The following is a 15,846-nucleotide window of genomic DNA, read 5'->3' on the forward strand; positions in this document are numbered from 1 at the left end:
TTATGCGCTATTTATGGGTGGAGTGGGTGATATATGCTTGCCCATATTCATCTAACTCTAAAATACTCAATATATCTTCAGCGATAAAGAAAAAAATCCCAAGCAATAAAAAAAGCCCTCACATTAAGACTTTCCAAAGCTCAAACATGTAAAAATAAAGAACACGAAAGGTTCTGTGGAGCCCACCATACCTTTCAAGGCCTTCTGCTTCTGAGGTGAAAGCAGTATGTCTATTTGGTGGTAGTAATTTTCTTGTGGGTCATTTTTATCTCCTTCACAATTTGGCCTTATCGAGGCAATCCTTTGGCACTCTGCTGCCTCCTGTTTAAAATTGGTTAGTCCAGGGTTTATTTCATCTTGATTACTGTATTGGTCTGCATCACCGGTCATTGGTTTCTCAATAAGAAACAGATTATCTGTAGCGCACCCTGCAGAGCTGAACTCAGCAGTGTTCGGTGCAAAATCCATTTGAAAGCAGACTTCATCATGATTCTCATTTGATAGGTTTTCAAAATCTCTGTGGCATGTGTTCTTTACCACTGGCCTCGTGAGGAACTTGTCTCCTTCAACATTTCCCAGAAAGCTGGGTGACTCTTTAAGGTTTTTCATTCCCATGGGACAATTAGAATCAACTGTACCTTCTTTATCACTTTGAATAATTAATCTTTGCTCTAACTCATCAGTTATTGAGGTCATGCCTGACACTTTTGTATGGCTGGAAGCTGCTGTCTCTGCATGAGTTGCCTGGGACTCTGTTTGACCCCACTGCACGGAGCTGTGGCTGCTCCTGTTGAGTGGGCTCCCAGCCGTGAGCCTGCTGGAGGATGCGAGGCTGGGCATTGGATGCTGTGTACTCTTCATTTCCAATTGTTGCTGCACATTTTTATGACAGTCGTTATGCAAAGCGGCTTTGTTACAATTTCTGTCAGTCACATCAACTTGCTCTTCCTCAAAGTCTACCTCAAATCCTGCACAGTGATCAAAGGAAAATGTATCTCCAGGGGTTTCTTTAGGTTCTGAATATCTGGTGGCCCAGTGGGATGGACAAGATGGGGTGGGAGGCATCACAGTATTTTGACTGGAAGGGAAGGATTTGGAATTTGTGTTCTCACAGTATTTTGCAGGTGCAATTTTGCTGCCTTTGCAATAAATGTTGGCTGCTTTTTCTACTACGTGCTTTGCATTCAGAGAAGATGAAGAATAAAAGCCAGAGTCTTTGCCATCTTGAACTGGGAAGATGTTAGTAATGGTAAATGGCAAGTAATTTATTCCTTCTGTGCTTTGCTGTATATATGAGTCCGCTGTGGTATTTTCTGGGATATCAAAGTTGATTTTTCTGTCTCTGTCTACATTTTTAGGGTCCTCAAATGGCATTTTACTCAAGTCTGGTTCACTTAAACTTGTGGTTTTTAGGGCATCGTGTGAAGTAGGAAAAACATTTTTGAGAAGAGTCTCAGCTTCAAAGAAATACGTCTCTGGCATGTTCAGACCAATTTTAAAGGCCTTCTGCTGAGAGGTGGCAGATTCTAACTCACAGTCACCCAAGACTGAAGACAGCATGTCTGGCTCACTCTTCCTCTCGGGGGTTGAGCACAGAGAAACCACAGCTGTGTCATGCTTCGCCTCCTTCTGGGCAGCAAACCCAATAGGAGAAGAGCCATGGGGACCACCTGAACTCTGATGTTTGTTTTCAAGCTGCCCCTTTTCAGGCAGCCTGATACCTGACTGCACAGAAAACCTGGAACATTCTTTAGTGGTGTGATCGGAGGAAGCACTTCTGTATTTAGCTGTTTTCCCCCCTATTTTAGGATGAATTATATTAATTGTCATATTCTGTTTCTTACTCATGTATTTAACTTTAATTCCTTTTCCTACAATGCTAACTTTCAGGGAGGGGCTCTCTGTTCTGGTAGTTTCTCCTTTGTATTTAGATGGAGCCTCAAATTTTATTTCTTCTATCAAAATAGTCTTGTATTTAGAAGAGCAGCTTCTAGAGGAATAACATCTTTGAATACATCTGGCAGGGTAACACTGGTGACATTTTGGACATCTCTTTTTTGTTGGGAACTGCATTTCTGTCTTACAGAAAAATCTATTCTTGTATGCTACTTGAATATTGAAATCCCCACATTTTACTTGTGTAATCGTTTTCCCCTTGTCTGGTCTAGAGCCTTCTGCTGTGGCTGGGAAATCCTGCAGTGTGATTTTTCCTGATAATGATTCTTCACAGTCATTAAACGTGACCGCTGGTAAGACTTTCTTTAGCTGATGAGAAATGGATGGAGGAGAATCATCATTTTCCTTCTCCCTTCTTATTTTGCTCTTAGATGGAGGTCGCTGCTTATCTTTAGGGAGAAAAAAGGAACTCTGCTTTTCGTTCATAGAAGCGGATGTATGCCCCTCTCCGTTTTCCTTAGATTTCCCTAATGCCCCAGCCTGATGAAACACAGCCTCTGCGGTGTCTCCTTCGATTTCCTCTTCATGATCTTTTACGTTTTTTCGGCATGCTTGATTAGCAGGCTGAGGCTCACCTAAGAGGAAGCAAAAAAAAAAAAGTCTCTGTGTCCATTTAAAGAGCAGATGTTCCAAATTCTGAACATATCAGATAAAATTCAGTGCATATCTTTAGCAAGTATTTTGAATAACATTTCTAGTATGTCAAGGTATTTCCCACAAAATTCATTAATAATAAATATCTTATTTTAAATCAATTATCTTAGAATGCAGAGTATCATCTGGAAGTTTTAGGAAGTAAGAATATAATTCAGCTTAACTTTAAAACAAAGACTTCCAAAATGGATGAAATAAAAATTTCAGAGCAAATAAATTTTAAGAGACTTTGATAAAGAGCAAGTTGCCATGATCAGGTATTTATAATACCAATAATAATAGAGCTGGATTTAATCTGAGATGGTGTAACAAATAAACATGTGGGAAAAGGGCATGAGAGATACCTAAGAATGGTTTCTAGACAGGCTGTTAAACAGGTCTGAGAGCGTCTTTTGTCAGCGTAGGGCTTTTTATACGACAGAGAAGGTGTTCTAGTGTTGCCAGAGCCCCTCGTTTCCCGGAACTACACTAGAGTTTGGATTCATTATGTGAAATCTCCCAATTTCTGGGAATTGACTTACATTTTGAAAAACCCTCTATAGATGGAGGCCAACATATCTAGGCACCAGCTTTGGCCCAAGAACTGCCAGGTTTCAGCCTTCACTCCTCTGCTGTATCATGTTAGAGTATTTTGCTATGAGCCCTTTGTGAACTTGAGCATGAGCTACCAGATGTTGTGTAAAAAAGAGTGGACAAAATATGAAGACCTCAAATTATGTTTAAAACTATATCCGAAAGAGAGTGTTTGTGAAGGAAAAGAAAGAAGAATGAGCAACAAGTAAATAATGATGTCAGGTAAATCTATGAACCAGGTGTCCACAAGGATATTTTTAACAAATTGGTCAAGCTAAAAATTAAAAAGGATTACTTTTAATTAATTTGAAATATTCTTAATTTAAATATGATTTTATATATACTTACATGTATTTTAATATAAAATATACAAGCAAGCAAAATACAACCAGAGACACTGAAATAAAGAACAACCTGACAGTAACCAGAGAGGAGAGGGGAGAGGGGTAATAGGGGATAATGTGGGGGTCATCAAGGAACATGTATGAAGGACACATGGAAAAAGCCAAAGGGGGTAGGTTCGAGGGTAGGAGGCAGGGATGAATAGGGTGAGGGTGAAGGTAGGGGGGGGGAAATGGAGACAACTGTACTCGAACAACAATAAAAAATAAAAATAAAGAAATAAAAGTAGAAAAAAAGAGTAAATACATACATTCTTTTTAACAGGAAAAAGAAAAGCATCCCATCAAAATTTCACTAGTGGTGGTATAGAAGTACAGGTTGCAAAAAAAATTGCTGTTTCAGAATCAAATAAAGAATCGTAGGTTAAAGAATCATAACTTTCCCACTTCGGGAGAGGTATACAAACTTCTGATTTGACATATATGTTCTCCAAGCATACTAGAAAGTTTAACCATTCCCATTTACCTCTCTTCTAGTCTGAGGGAATGGCTTTTTTCACAGCCAGTACTGAAACAGTTTCCAGCAGGCCTGGTTATAATCAGAGAGCTATAACGAGAAAGTCATGGGAGAAAAGACATGGAGACATATCTCTCTGAAACCCATTTACACTACAGCGCGTACGCAAGAGCAGTTTATAGACTGATAGATTGCCTTCCAGAACTGTAGATTACAATCTATTCTTTACAAAAACACCTCATGCCAAGAGCAGTTCAGTTTATAGCCCTTTTCAATTTTATAATTTATAGTCTTTTTCAATTGACTACACTTCAATTTCTGCAAGCAGAAAGATAGAACTGAGATAGTTACATAATAATATATTAGACAGAGATTCTAAGAATTGAGGTCTTAATAGCCTTTGTCTGAGTAAGTAAATACTTTTATTTACATTTCTATTCATAATACATATATCGTTAATAATTAATGCAGGAATATATACATAATAACTATGACCAAACTTCTAAATCATTTTATAACATTTACATGCATTTATCTTCCTACTTTTGTAAACATTCCTGTGATAAGAAGGTACATAAACCGGGTAGTTCATTTTATACATACTTATAAAAATGAATTGGACATACATATTGTGGGATTGAAGAGTTTCCATTTTTTATACGCTTTTCTTCTTTTTCTCCTCATTTTCGGGAGCTGATGGTCTTCAGTCTTCACTGTCCTTTGAAAGCATGAAATTTGAAATTATTTTCCACTCAGAATTTAGGTGTAGTAAAATTACTGATTGACTCACCACCTTGCCAACTTGATAGCATAGTATCTTTCTCTGTTATCCCACAGTCTTCTCCTTTGAATACATTTAACCATGATTATACATTCCCTTTTTGTTTAATTCTACCCCAACTCTTTAGTGCATTATTATATACCACTTGAACATTCAAACATATGTTTTCCATATGTATAACATGTAGAATGCAAATTATAAAATCACATTCTGTTTAATTACTTTATATTTTATTTTTTCTTGGCCTAATAGAAATATCTAATTTTTTAATGAAGTCGAATTAAATTCAATATCATCAAATTTGTTATCCTACTAAATTAAATGAATTAGGGAAATGGTTTGCCTTTATTACATTATTATCATATATACTATACTTAAATATAAGATTGAATGCACATGATACATTCTTTGTAGTAGATCAAATTAATTCTTTACTTTTATTGTGAAATAAAGAGTTATTATCCCTGTTGATGATATCTTAGCAAATAGGAAGTATTTGTGGGGAGATATCTGGGTCAAAGGCAGCCTCCTAACATTCATATAGGCACTGACCTATGTTTAGAGCTAAGCCTGACTCAAGCCTGCTTTACTGTTAGAAGATTGAACTGTCTGCAGAGATACAAAGAGAAAGCTTCCCACTGAAGTAGCTTGTCTTGAGTGTATTTTGGCAGGCTGCGCCTTTACATACCTAAGCAGAGAAGCTCAACTTTTAACTGTTGTACGGTAACCAAAACAAAATGGACTTGTTTGTGGGCAGTTTGGGCAAAAATATATTTAAAATTTTCTTAACTCATTTCTCTACTCTTTTACATTATAGTATGTGTTGATTTCAAATCCTTTTTTCTCTACAAATTCTCAAAGTCTCAATTATCTTTTTTAAATTTTTAATTGAATTTATTGAGGTGACATCGGTTAATAAAATTGTGTAGGTTTCAGGGATACAATTCTATAATGTACCATCTGTATATTGTATTGTGTATTCACCACCCCAAGTCAAATCTCCTTCCATCAGCATTATCCACCCCATACACTCTTCTTCCTCCCCCACCCCACTTGCCCTCTGGTAATCACCATACTGCTGCCTATGAGGGTTTTTTTTTCCTTTGCTTAATCCCTTCCCCTTTTTCACTCAGCTCCCAAGTTCCTTCCCCTCTGACAGCTGTCAACCTGTTCTGTGTATCTATAAGTCTGTTTCTATTTTGTTTGTTAGTTCATTTTATTCATTAGATTCCACATATGAGTGAAATCATGTGGTATTTGTCTTTCTCTGACTGGCTTATTTCACTTAGCATAATACTCTCCAGGTACATACATGCTGTTGAGAAGGTAATATTTCCTTCTTTTTTATATACTTCCTGATTTTGCTTCCTTTACACAACTTTTCATATAGAGAGCAATCGACACACTTTTGGCAATTGCCCTTTCTATTCGCTCCTCCAATAGGCCCAATTACGTTCCTAAGGCTGACTAAGCAAGCAATAATCCCTTTTTCTTTGAAGGCCAACTTGGGGATTGCATTGGGGAGAGGATCATAAACACATAATTAATATCTCAACCTTTTTTTTTAATCCCTGTCTTACACATTTTGGATTTTCTATTTTAAAAAATGCTTCAAAAGCACTCGACTAGGTTATTGATTATTTGTTTATCACCTCCTATAGTTTGAATAGCAAAATGCAGCCTGCTGTGCTGTGTTTAGTGGAGAGTACCCTGAGCTTTGACTCACAAGGTCTGGTCGTGGTCTGGCTCTGTGGCTTACTTGGCAGGTCTTGGAATCTCTACTAGGCTGAGTTGCCTTTGCCTCTATGATGGAAATTATAAATTGCACCCTACAGAGTCATCTTGAAGAAACACAACTGATGATATGTTATAAAGGACTGTAGTCAAATGACATCTATATCTATTAGAATACATATACACATAAGTAGAGTTGAGCAGTAGCTGACTTTGGGAGGATACCATCCCATCAGAGGTGCAAGCAAGTGCTTAGATAAAGCTGATCAAACCATAAACTTTTTTTGACCAAAAAATCTAGAAGAAGTTTTCAAGATCAGCTCACCCAAAGTTCTCTTTTTACATGAGAAGAACATACCCAAAGAGTCCTTGCTTCCCATATTGCACAAATGGTGGCAAATTCAGGACTAGAACCCAGGCTACCGGGAATTAGGCAAACTCTCTCTTTGAAGGGACACATATGGTCTAGATGCCCTGGGGTTGTTTCCGATCACACGGAACAAATTTAAGTCAGTTTGTGCTTTAACTGCAAAGGAGTACGAGAACTTTGTCCAGGAAATGGAAGGTACTATTGAATATGTACCTAGCACAGTGCCTGATGCTGATTATATGAAGTAGGTACTTCACCTAATAAATGTGCATGGATAAATGAATTAGACAGACAGCCCAATCTCTATTTAATTGTCTTCAATAATGTGCCCTCTTGTATTTCTAAATGTATTTTTCCTTCTACTGTGTATTAATCTGTTGAGAGCTAATAAAGATTTTAATTTTTAATATATATACTGCTCATCTTTTTCCATACTAGTTCTCTCTCCTGCTCTGTACTTCCTTCCATAAGAAGCACCAAAGTTAGCTGATGGTAGCACCTGGAATAATTGGCATGAGTCTTATACGCGTTCTGTAAGGGGTGCTACAAATTCTACTTCACTTGAGTGGCGGCAGGCATTTTTTCCTGTTTGCCTGTTAAATGGGGCATGGCTGTGGCCACATGGTCTAAACTAGTCCTGAGCAAAATTACGGGTGGGAAAAAGTTCCTTAGCATCCTCGACTCCTGTTTCCTTGTCCCTTGCTTGGGACTCTCTTCCTCCGAAATAGTCAATCACTTTATCTTATCTCCAGACATTCACTCTTCTTTCGGAAAGGGCCAAATAAAACTTATTCATAAAGAGAGTGCTTAGAACACCAGCAAAGCAGGGCCACCAAAGAAAGGTTTAGAAGACTAAAGAATTTAATATTTCAAAAAATTTAAAAGTGGTTATTTTTGGAAAAATCAGAATATTATTGGATTTCTTCATACATGGTTTAGAATTTTAAATCTTACATGAAGACACTGCCATCATTTCAAATCTTTCCTACAATGAGTTAATAACATTTAATCTTTCCTATCTCTAAAAAATGTATTACATAATTTCTCTCTTTTTCAACTTTATCCCTTTTCCTTTTACATTTTTCATAATGATCTGGACACATAATCTTAGGAAATAAAAATTGACTGAAATCCTCTCCATTTTCAAATACTCAAACTACTAGCGCTTTTGATTTGTATCATATACTATCAAATACCTCTTATTTTGTGGATGAAGTAAGTGTCCCTGGGACCATTTTCCTGTGATGATTCTGCTCCTGTTCCTGAAATATCAGTTTCTTTCTCCCATTGTGTTACTGTCATTTCAGCATGTAAACATTCCTTGACCCCTTCAAATATTGTCACATGGTCCCTTAATATACATGCCCAGGCCAAGTGGTGACGTATTTTACTTGTGGATAAAATTGTACTTTATACATATATAGCCCAGATTTTAAAAACATATATGTTTATATATGTGTAATATATTTAAATATATAAATATACATATTCATTTATATTTTAAATCTGAACAATTGCAATGGCTGATTTTCTGCTATATTTTTGTCCTTTGGTTATTTACATAGCAGCCAGACTTTAAAAATATGTAAATTAAATCATGTCATCCCTTGTTTCAAACCCTCTAGTGACCTCTCATTCCCCTTTGAAAACATTCTCAGCACTTCAGTTATTTTTTTACACATATGTATAAAGTATAATTTTATCCATAAGTAAAATACATCAGCACTAGGCCTTGGAATATATATTAAGGTGCCAATTTAATCACAGATTTCCTGGATTTATATTTTTCATAAATGTTTATTTGTTCTGTGCAAAATTGGCAATAAAGCTCAGGAAAGTTACCATGATTGCAGATATATATCAGCCAAATTCTATCACATTTGAGACCTTTGTATTAAATTTTATAGATCTTTTTTCTAACTGAGCTTTGGCTCATTACTATAACTCACAGGAGAACGAGGAAAATTGTAAGCTGGAAATACTCTCCACTGCAGTATTACATAGTGACAGCATTACTCTGAGAAAGCTGTTAGAACATAAAGATTTTTTTTAGGTATTAGGAAATTCTACTAGTGCCGCTTTTTAAATAAGTTACTTAAAAATTTTCTATTGTATTACAAAGCTGAATCATTTGTTTTGGAACATTCAAGGGGAATGTTCTGTTATCAATAAGAAGAGAAAGATTCACAGAAGCGTAAGTGATGATCGCTATTAAGATTGCAGAGGAGACTAAACACAAAGCTGATTCAGAAGGTTGCATGCTTAACTCAGGGTGGCGTGCCGTCCAATACTCTTGGTGGTGCCCTTTGTCTCCAGTTTTCTGTAGAACTTGAAATCAACTTTAGTCTATTTTTCACAACTGTATTTTCTTGATTTTAACCCAAAGCCTATGTTCTCTGCACTACAGGTTTAAAAGAAATTTATACACTTAAAAACAAATTATGAAAAGTTCAAGTTTAAAAACATTCAAAAGCAAGAAAATTGTAAAATTTCTATTTATTTTTGAAAGTATGTTTTAAGTGTACAAACTTACTGTCACCCCTGACTTTGAATAGCATGTATTTGAAACTACATTCTTTTGTATTTAAAATTTTTTAAAAGTATGCATAAGCATAAGAGGAGTTATATTGGAAAACAGCCGTTTCAGTGATGCCCGTATATCACTTTTCAGACTTGCACTATGGAGGTCGCAAGGATAAAACTTAACAAAATTGGTTGCTGGGCAGTAATTCTTGATAATTTCCCAGTGTCTGGAAATAAAACAGCTTTAGTTAACGTCGTTTCAGCTACTGCAAGTTGTTCTTCACACCTTTCCTTCCCCCTCTGTTGAAAACATTGAAGACAGTTTTATATCTATATTTATACACTTTCACATGGGCAGAGTATCATAATTTATTAGCTTAAAATTATAAAACAGAAACATCCAAATCTCATTTCCAATGAAACCAACTTTTCCTCTCCCTGAGCATACAATGGGCAGGTTGTTGAAGCTCACAGGGAATATTCATGTCCATCTTACAGGGAATATTTATGTCTGTCTGCAAAAGAGACTCTTGGTAATCACTGGAGCATAAATCTGCTAAGGTGTTAAGTTCAGAAGAATAAAATAAGAGTACTTTCACATAAAAATAGTGATCTTTGCACATCAGCTTTGTCAGAATGCCATCACACTGTTTGACGCATAGTGGATCCAACATAACTTAGTGGGGGAGGGCGATCCTGGAGGAACAGGAAGCCCACCCTATAGTAGTTAAATCAGAATCTGCAGAAATAAAATGCAGATAGGAAAGGACATTGTGCAGTGGGGAATTTATTGTTATTGTTATTATTAACATTTTAAAAGCTAGATAAAAATTTATATTAGTAAACCAGAGGAAAATTGAACTTGGTATTTAATAAAGTTTGATAAATTAGGTAATATCAGTAGAGGAAGGGAAGGAAGAACTAAAAATGAAAATCGTTTGCACTTCCAAAAGTGTTTACCCTTTGCTTGACAGGTAGACAGGTGTGAGGTCACCCACCCAACTCCCCCATTTCTCAGCGGAGGAAACAGAGTGCTGAGATGCTGTTTCACTTTTTTCTCCACCACGGCAAGTCTCTGAAAGTGAGGAATTTTTTTTTTTATTGAAGATTTTTGGAAGGTTTTAATGCTTTACTGTGTTAAATGTAGAGGCTCTTTCCGACATGCTTCAGAAACTCTTCTTTTTCTCTCTCACTTTCTTACAAAATGATTCAAGTGAAAGGAGCAAAATTATAACTTGGAAGCCCCAGTGTACTTCCTACAGAGACAGCCTTAAGAATTTGGCACTCTGCGTGCTATGTGCTCAAGATTCGGAGCTGGACATAATGTAAAAATGTAAATATAATGCAAACTTAAAGGAATTTACAGTTTAGCTTAAGGATAATCAAACTTGAGAGGGCTTACAAATCACTGAACTAGCTGAAAATGTCGGTTTTGGGCCTTACTTTAGAGATTCAGATTCTGAGGCTCAGGAATACACATTTTTAATAAGCACTCACCCTCCAATCCCCTTGCGCCCACACCAAGTGATTCTGATTTCAGAAGCACTGTTGAAGCAGACATAATTGAATGGGTGGAATGGAACCTTATTCAGAAAATCTTGAAGAGCCTTAAGATTTTAGGTTAGGACAGTCTTGAGGAAACTTGCAATGAATTCAGCTTCACTCCACTCCACTTCATATCCCTCCTCTCCCAGATGGTACACACTAAGGATTAAATTTCTTATTTTGTAGTTTTATTTTTTGGTTTAGACACAGATTCTCTTTCTTTTTATATCAATAGACTTCTAGGAAAAGAAGACTTTTTGAGAGATCACTTTTTATATTTTCTCAGCCCAGTGTAAAGAGGTTCTACCCAAATTGTGTCCTAAATCAATCTCAGGTGTTAACTTCTCAATATCCTGCTTTCATCTCTGCTAAACATGATTTATGATAAAAGTTTAGCAATCAGATTAGTAGGGCCTAGGGCCACTAGAGTAAGAAGATATGTTGTGTTTTTCATTGCTTGTCTCCCTTGTGTTCACATTTGGCTTATCAGAGTCAAAGTGTTCTTACATTTTGTGTTTGATTTTGCCTGCAAGAGCTAAAATGGTTGGTGAGAACCTGGAGGATTGCAGTGTAGCGGAAGTGTTCAGAAGGAGGATGTCTGGCAGGGTGAATGACACACCTAAACCTTGATCTTCCTATTTATAACAGCGCATCCACCACCTCCTGTGAGCTCCAGTATTTACGGGGCATGGTTCATGAAGCACTCCTAGTGAGACTATTTTCCCGGGATTAAACCAGGCCCCTGGCTACTCTATGGTTAACCTGACTTGAGCCAACAGAAGTCCAGAGCAAATTTACTTTTGGGGCCCAGCAAAGGTAGACAAAGCGCCCCAGTGTATACAGTCTCAGAGTATCCTAATCCTCTGAGGAATCACTAGAGATATGGGCCAAAGTGTGGGATGCACAAAGGTAAAGATGATGTCTGTCTTATACTCTGATGTGCTCCTGTTCCACGTATGTGGAAGAACATAGTAGTTAATAAACATTTGTCGAATCAATGAATGAATGCATACAACTTGCACTACTGTTTCTCAATGTCAATAGTGTGTACTACTTTCAGGCGTTTTACTACTCCCATAAAATAGCGGGGCTGTTATTTGCTTAATAGTTTTTTTATTCATTAAATTTTTTACTTTAGTTTCATATATGTAAAATTTTGGGTTGTAGCTAATACACATGTAAAACAAAAACATAAATAATTTAAAAAAATAATGAAAGTATCTTCACATGCACCACCTAAAACCATTTTGCTTACCAGTCAAGTCACTCACTTCAGGAGGCACGGTTACATTCTGTGTTATTGTCACGACACTGTTAGACCAGAAAACCCTGAAGAAATGTATTTTGCTTTGACTAATTTCCTCTTGGGTTTCGGAAGGACTCTCAGAGTGCAAGTTTAGCTAATCCCATATGCAGAATGAGGCACGAATTAGATATCAGTGTATGGAGAGAAATCACCTTATTCAACTATGATTAGAACACTGACTTCTCTAAAAATTTTTTCAATTGCTATGTCCAATAAATCTGTAATCATGGTTTTCTCCTACTCTGACCTTGACCAGCACACCGACTTTCAGAATCTATCTTGAGAGATCCATTTCTATTCACTCAAGTCCCATGGGGTACTTTATTTCTCTTTGGCTAATTATACTGTTGTCAACTAGACACAAAGTGATGACTTCATTTCAACACACATATTTCAAATGATAAAAATTTTACTAAAATGGTGTATTTCATTAAGATGAAGAGACAAAGTAGAGCACATATGTGTATTTAAATATGTCACTAGTTACCTTGTAAAAGTTAGCAAAAAAAAAAAGGGTACAAAAGGCTAATTGAAAAGAACTCAGGAGCTACTTTTTTCTGCCCAGGACTTTCACTACCTATTAATCAAATGAGGAATGCCTTTGAGTTTTCTAAAGAGAAATGCTGTCTCCTGTTTTGCTTATTAAAGTAGAGGCATACTACTCCAAAAATTGTACTACAGAAGAGCCTTGCTTCTCTGAACACTTAATTGCTGAATTACCGAGGCTTGATGGGTTTAAATGATATCCTGCTAATTTTGAAACACTCAATCTTAATCCTCAGTCTGAAGTAGAACTTGAACATACTGTCTTGATCTTCATACAGAAACCTCTGTGTATAATTCCCGCAAAATATGAAATCCCTCTGATTTGTTCAGCGGGGCAGTTTTACTCCCTAGGGGCACATCTCAGCAGTTGTGCTGACTCTGGAGTGTTTGCTGGTGCAAAACAAAACATGGTCATTCCTTTCCAGTCCAGAACCAAAACAAATCAACAAAAAATCCCAACCTCACACACGACACTGCCAAATTCTAGTGGGAGTAAGAAAAATCTCAAGTCAGTATTTAAAACAAACTCAAAATCTCTCCTTACCCCCTAAGCAAAAAACTGCGTTTTATTCTGTACCCTAAAAAATGGCTGTAGGTTAATTTTACCTCTTCAAGTCATTCAGAAGAATGCAATCAACATGTTCTTTCAAATGTTTCCGTGGAGATATTATCATAGTCTGCTATTTAGTAAGAGACAACATTCTTATTTTTAGCAATTTTTACTGTACTTTAGGAAATGTGAAACCTCATTACTTGTTTAGAATTCATAATTTAAGAGAACTTGAATTACCTTGAAATTACTGTTACCTCTGAAAAAATAATTTGATAAGGACATTAATGTAAACAAGATATAAGGACTTCAAAGAGGTTTCAATTAAAAGATTTAGAGAATATACCTTCAATAACTCAGAAATCACAATTTTTAAATATTTTCTATTACCTTATTCAGTAAAGCACATTTTTGTAGCTTGATCCAAACTAATGTATGTTTTTAAAAGCAATAAAATGGCATTTATTTTTAATTGTTCTATGCTTACTATTTCCTGCTGATCTTCCTTTTACATAGCTTGAACTACTGACTGTCCTGTATTTTTGCCCATTATCATAAAAAAGTGTGCAAATTGCAGTCTGGCCAATGATAATTACGGCTAGAATTAATCTGCCAGGTTAATTCAATCACTTCATGATTAGATTTCTTTTGGGCAGACAATTAGTGCTAACATTCCATCCCATTTCTCAAATTCACTGAGGTCCGGGCAGTCCCATTAGTTGAGAAGAGTAACATATCGGTGCATTTTGCTAGTGAGTGTACACATTCTCAAATTGGATCATACTCAGAGTTTCTATTCCTTCTCAAAAATAATCTGGAACCAGTCTCTGAAAGGGGCTTCATAGCTGATGAGAGAGTCGAGAATTTGACCCATCACATTTAAATTCCTGTTGTTACTTTTTTTTATTTTTTTATTTCTTTTAAAATTTGTATTTATATATTTTTATTGGTATTCAAGTACAATTGTCTCCATTTTTTCCTTCACCACTGCCCCCCACCCCAGCCATCCCCACTTCTTACCCTGATTTTACCCACCTTTGGTTTTGTCCATGTGTCCTTTAACTGGTATGTCACTTTAAAGACCTATTTGAAAATTTGGTTATTGGATGATTTTCCCCCTGAAGAGAAGACACCAAGACCATTTTGTGAGCATGCTGATTTCATCACATGGTTACTATAGATTTGTTTGAGAAGTTAAATGACTTCATATAAAATATTTTTTAAAAAGTGAATTGTTAGCAACTGAAGCACTATCTAAAAAAAGAAGTAGAAAATAGAAATTTAGTTTTCAGTTTTCGTTCCCAGTAAAGAATTTGAGGATACTTATTCAACATTAAGGTAATCTGACACTGGAATTTTTTAAAAAACAAAACAATGAATGTTTAAATTCTGGAAGAAGAAAAGGGAGATTAAAAACCACCTAATACTTAAATTCTGAGTGAGAATGAGGAAGATAGGAAGAACTGTCGGAATTACTAACTGTGAGGGGAATCTGATTGTAAATGTGTATCACCATCAAAAGCAAAGGACTGACAGTAAAATCGCAAACACATCATTTTGCAAAGTTTGAATCCAGAGTATTTATATAACAAATATTAGCCAGAATATTTGTTTATTAAATTGCTGTAAATCTCAGAGTAATTGCTATTGTTGTAGAGAAGAGTAATCCATAATGTGTTCTTTCTTGAGATCAGATCACAATGTTTTGGGTGATTAATATATTTCAAAAATTAAAAACATTTAGGTAAGTAAAATTAATGAAGAGAAATCCTACTAACTAAACCAGATGAGAAAATCATTTGGTGATTTATTAAAATCATATTTATATTTGGTAGTAAATTTAATGCTGCCGTAGAAACAAAGCAGAATATAGGAATTCAAAACAAAGATTACTGCTTTGAAATGAAACTGACCTTGCCTGAATTCAAAGTGAATTTCAATTATGCTTGTAAGCCTAGCTTGTCAATTGCATTTTCCTTGCTTTCCAAATGCACTATTTCACATAACCAAATTAGGATATGGCTGGTGGCTATTCAAGTGTGCATATGATGTCTTTCTTAGCACAAATAAAAGAGGCCTAAATGCATTGAGTATTGAGAATTTTTTTGGATGTAACCATGCTCTCTGATAACCGAGCAAATTACAAACAGCTGTTGGATTTTCTGTGCCTGTAAAGAAATACATTTTTAAATTGTCCTCATATATAACATTCAAATAATTTTCCCTTTGCTATTATCCTTTGCTAAGCCACTAATTTAAGATGACAAAGATTAAAGTATTTCATTCAAAACAGCATAGAAAAATAAAAAAATTAAAAGAAAGAAAATATAATCAGCTCACCTGGGTAAATCCTTCACAGATTCCTCAGCTCTGAGGGAGACGTGAATTAAATGCAAATATGTATTTTGAAAGGCAAGAAAATGAAGTCAAGATTCGAGGACCTCATCTTG

General features: G+C 35.9%; 1 protein-coding gene across 3 annotated transcripts in view; it reads right to left on the reverse strand.

Annotated features, from left to right (window-relative positions):
* LOC123480049 (uncharacterized) overlaps positions 1 to 15,846 on the reverse strand; it is a 107,196-nt gene extending 91,350 nt beyond the window's left edge. For all 3 annotated transcript variants that reach the window (XM_053911251.1, XM_045197665.2, XM_045197664.2), the window contains exons 1-4: positions 15,737 to 15,846; positions 14,432 to 14,514; positions 4,668 to 4,759; positions 192 to 2,531 (exon numbers count right to left, since the gene is read on the reverse strand). In XM_053911251.1, the coding sequence (XP_053767226.1) occupies positions 192 to 2,531; positions 4,668 to 4,725 (2,398 nt within the window). In that variant the 5' untranslated portion in view covers positions 4,726 to 4,759; positions 14,432 to 14,514; positions 15,737 to 15,846. The remainder of the gene's footprint in view (positions 1 to 191; positions 2,532 to 4,667; positions 4,760 to 14,431; positions 14,515 to 15,736) is intronic.

The sequence above is a fragment of the Desmodus rotundus genome, chromosome 1 (assembly GCF_022682495.2).
Source record: "Desmodus rotundus isolate HL8 chromosome 1, HLdesRot8A.1, whole genome shotgun sequence".
NCBI classification, from domain to species: Eukaryota; Metazoa; Chordata; class Mammalia; order Chiroptera; family Phyllostomidae; genus Desmodus; species Desmodus rotundus.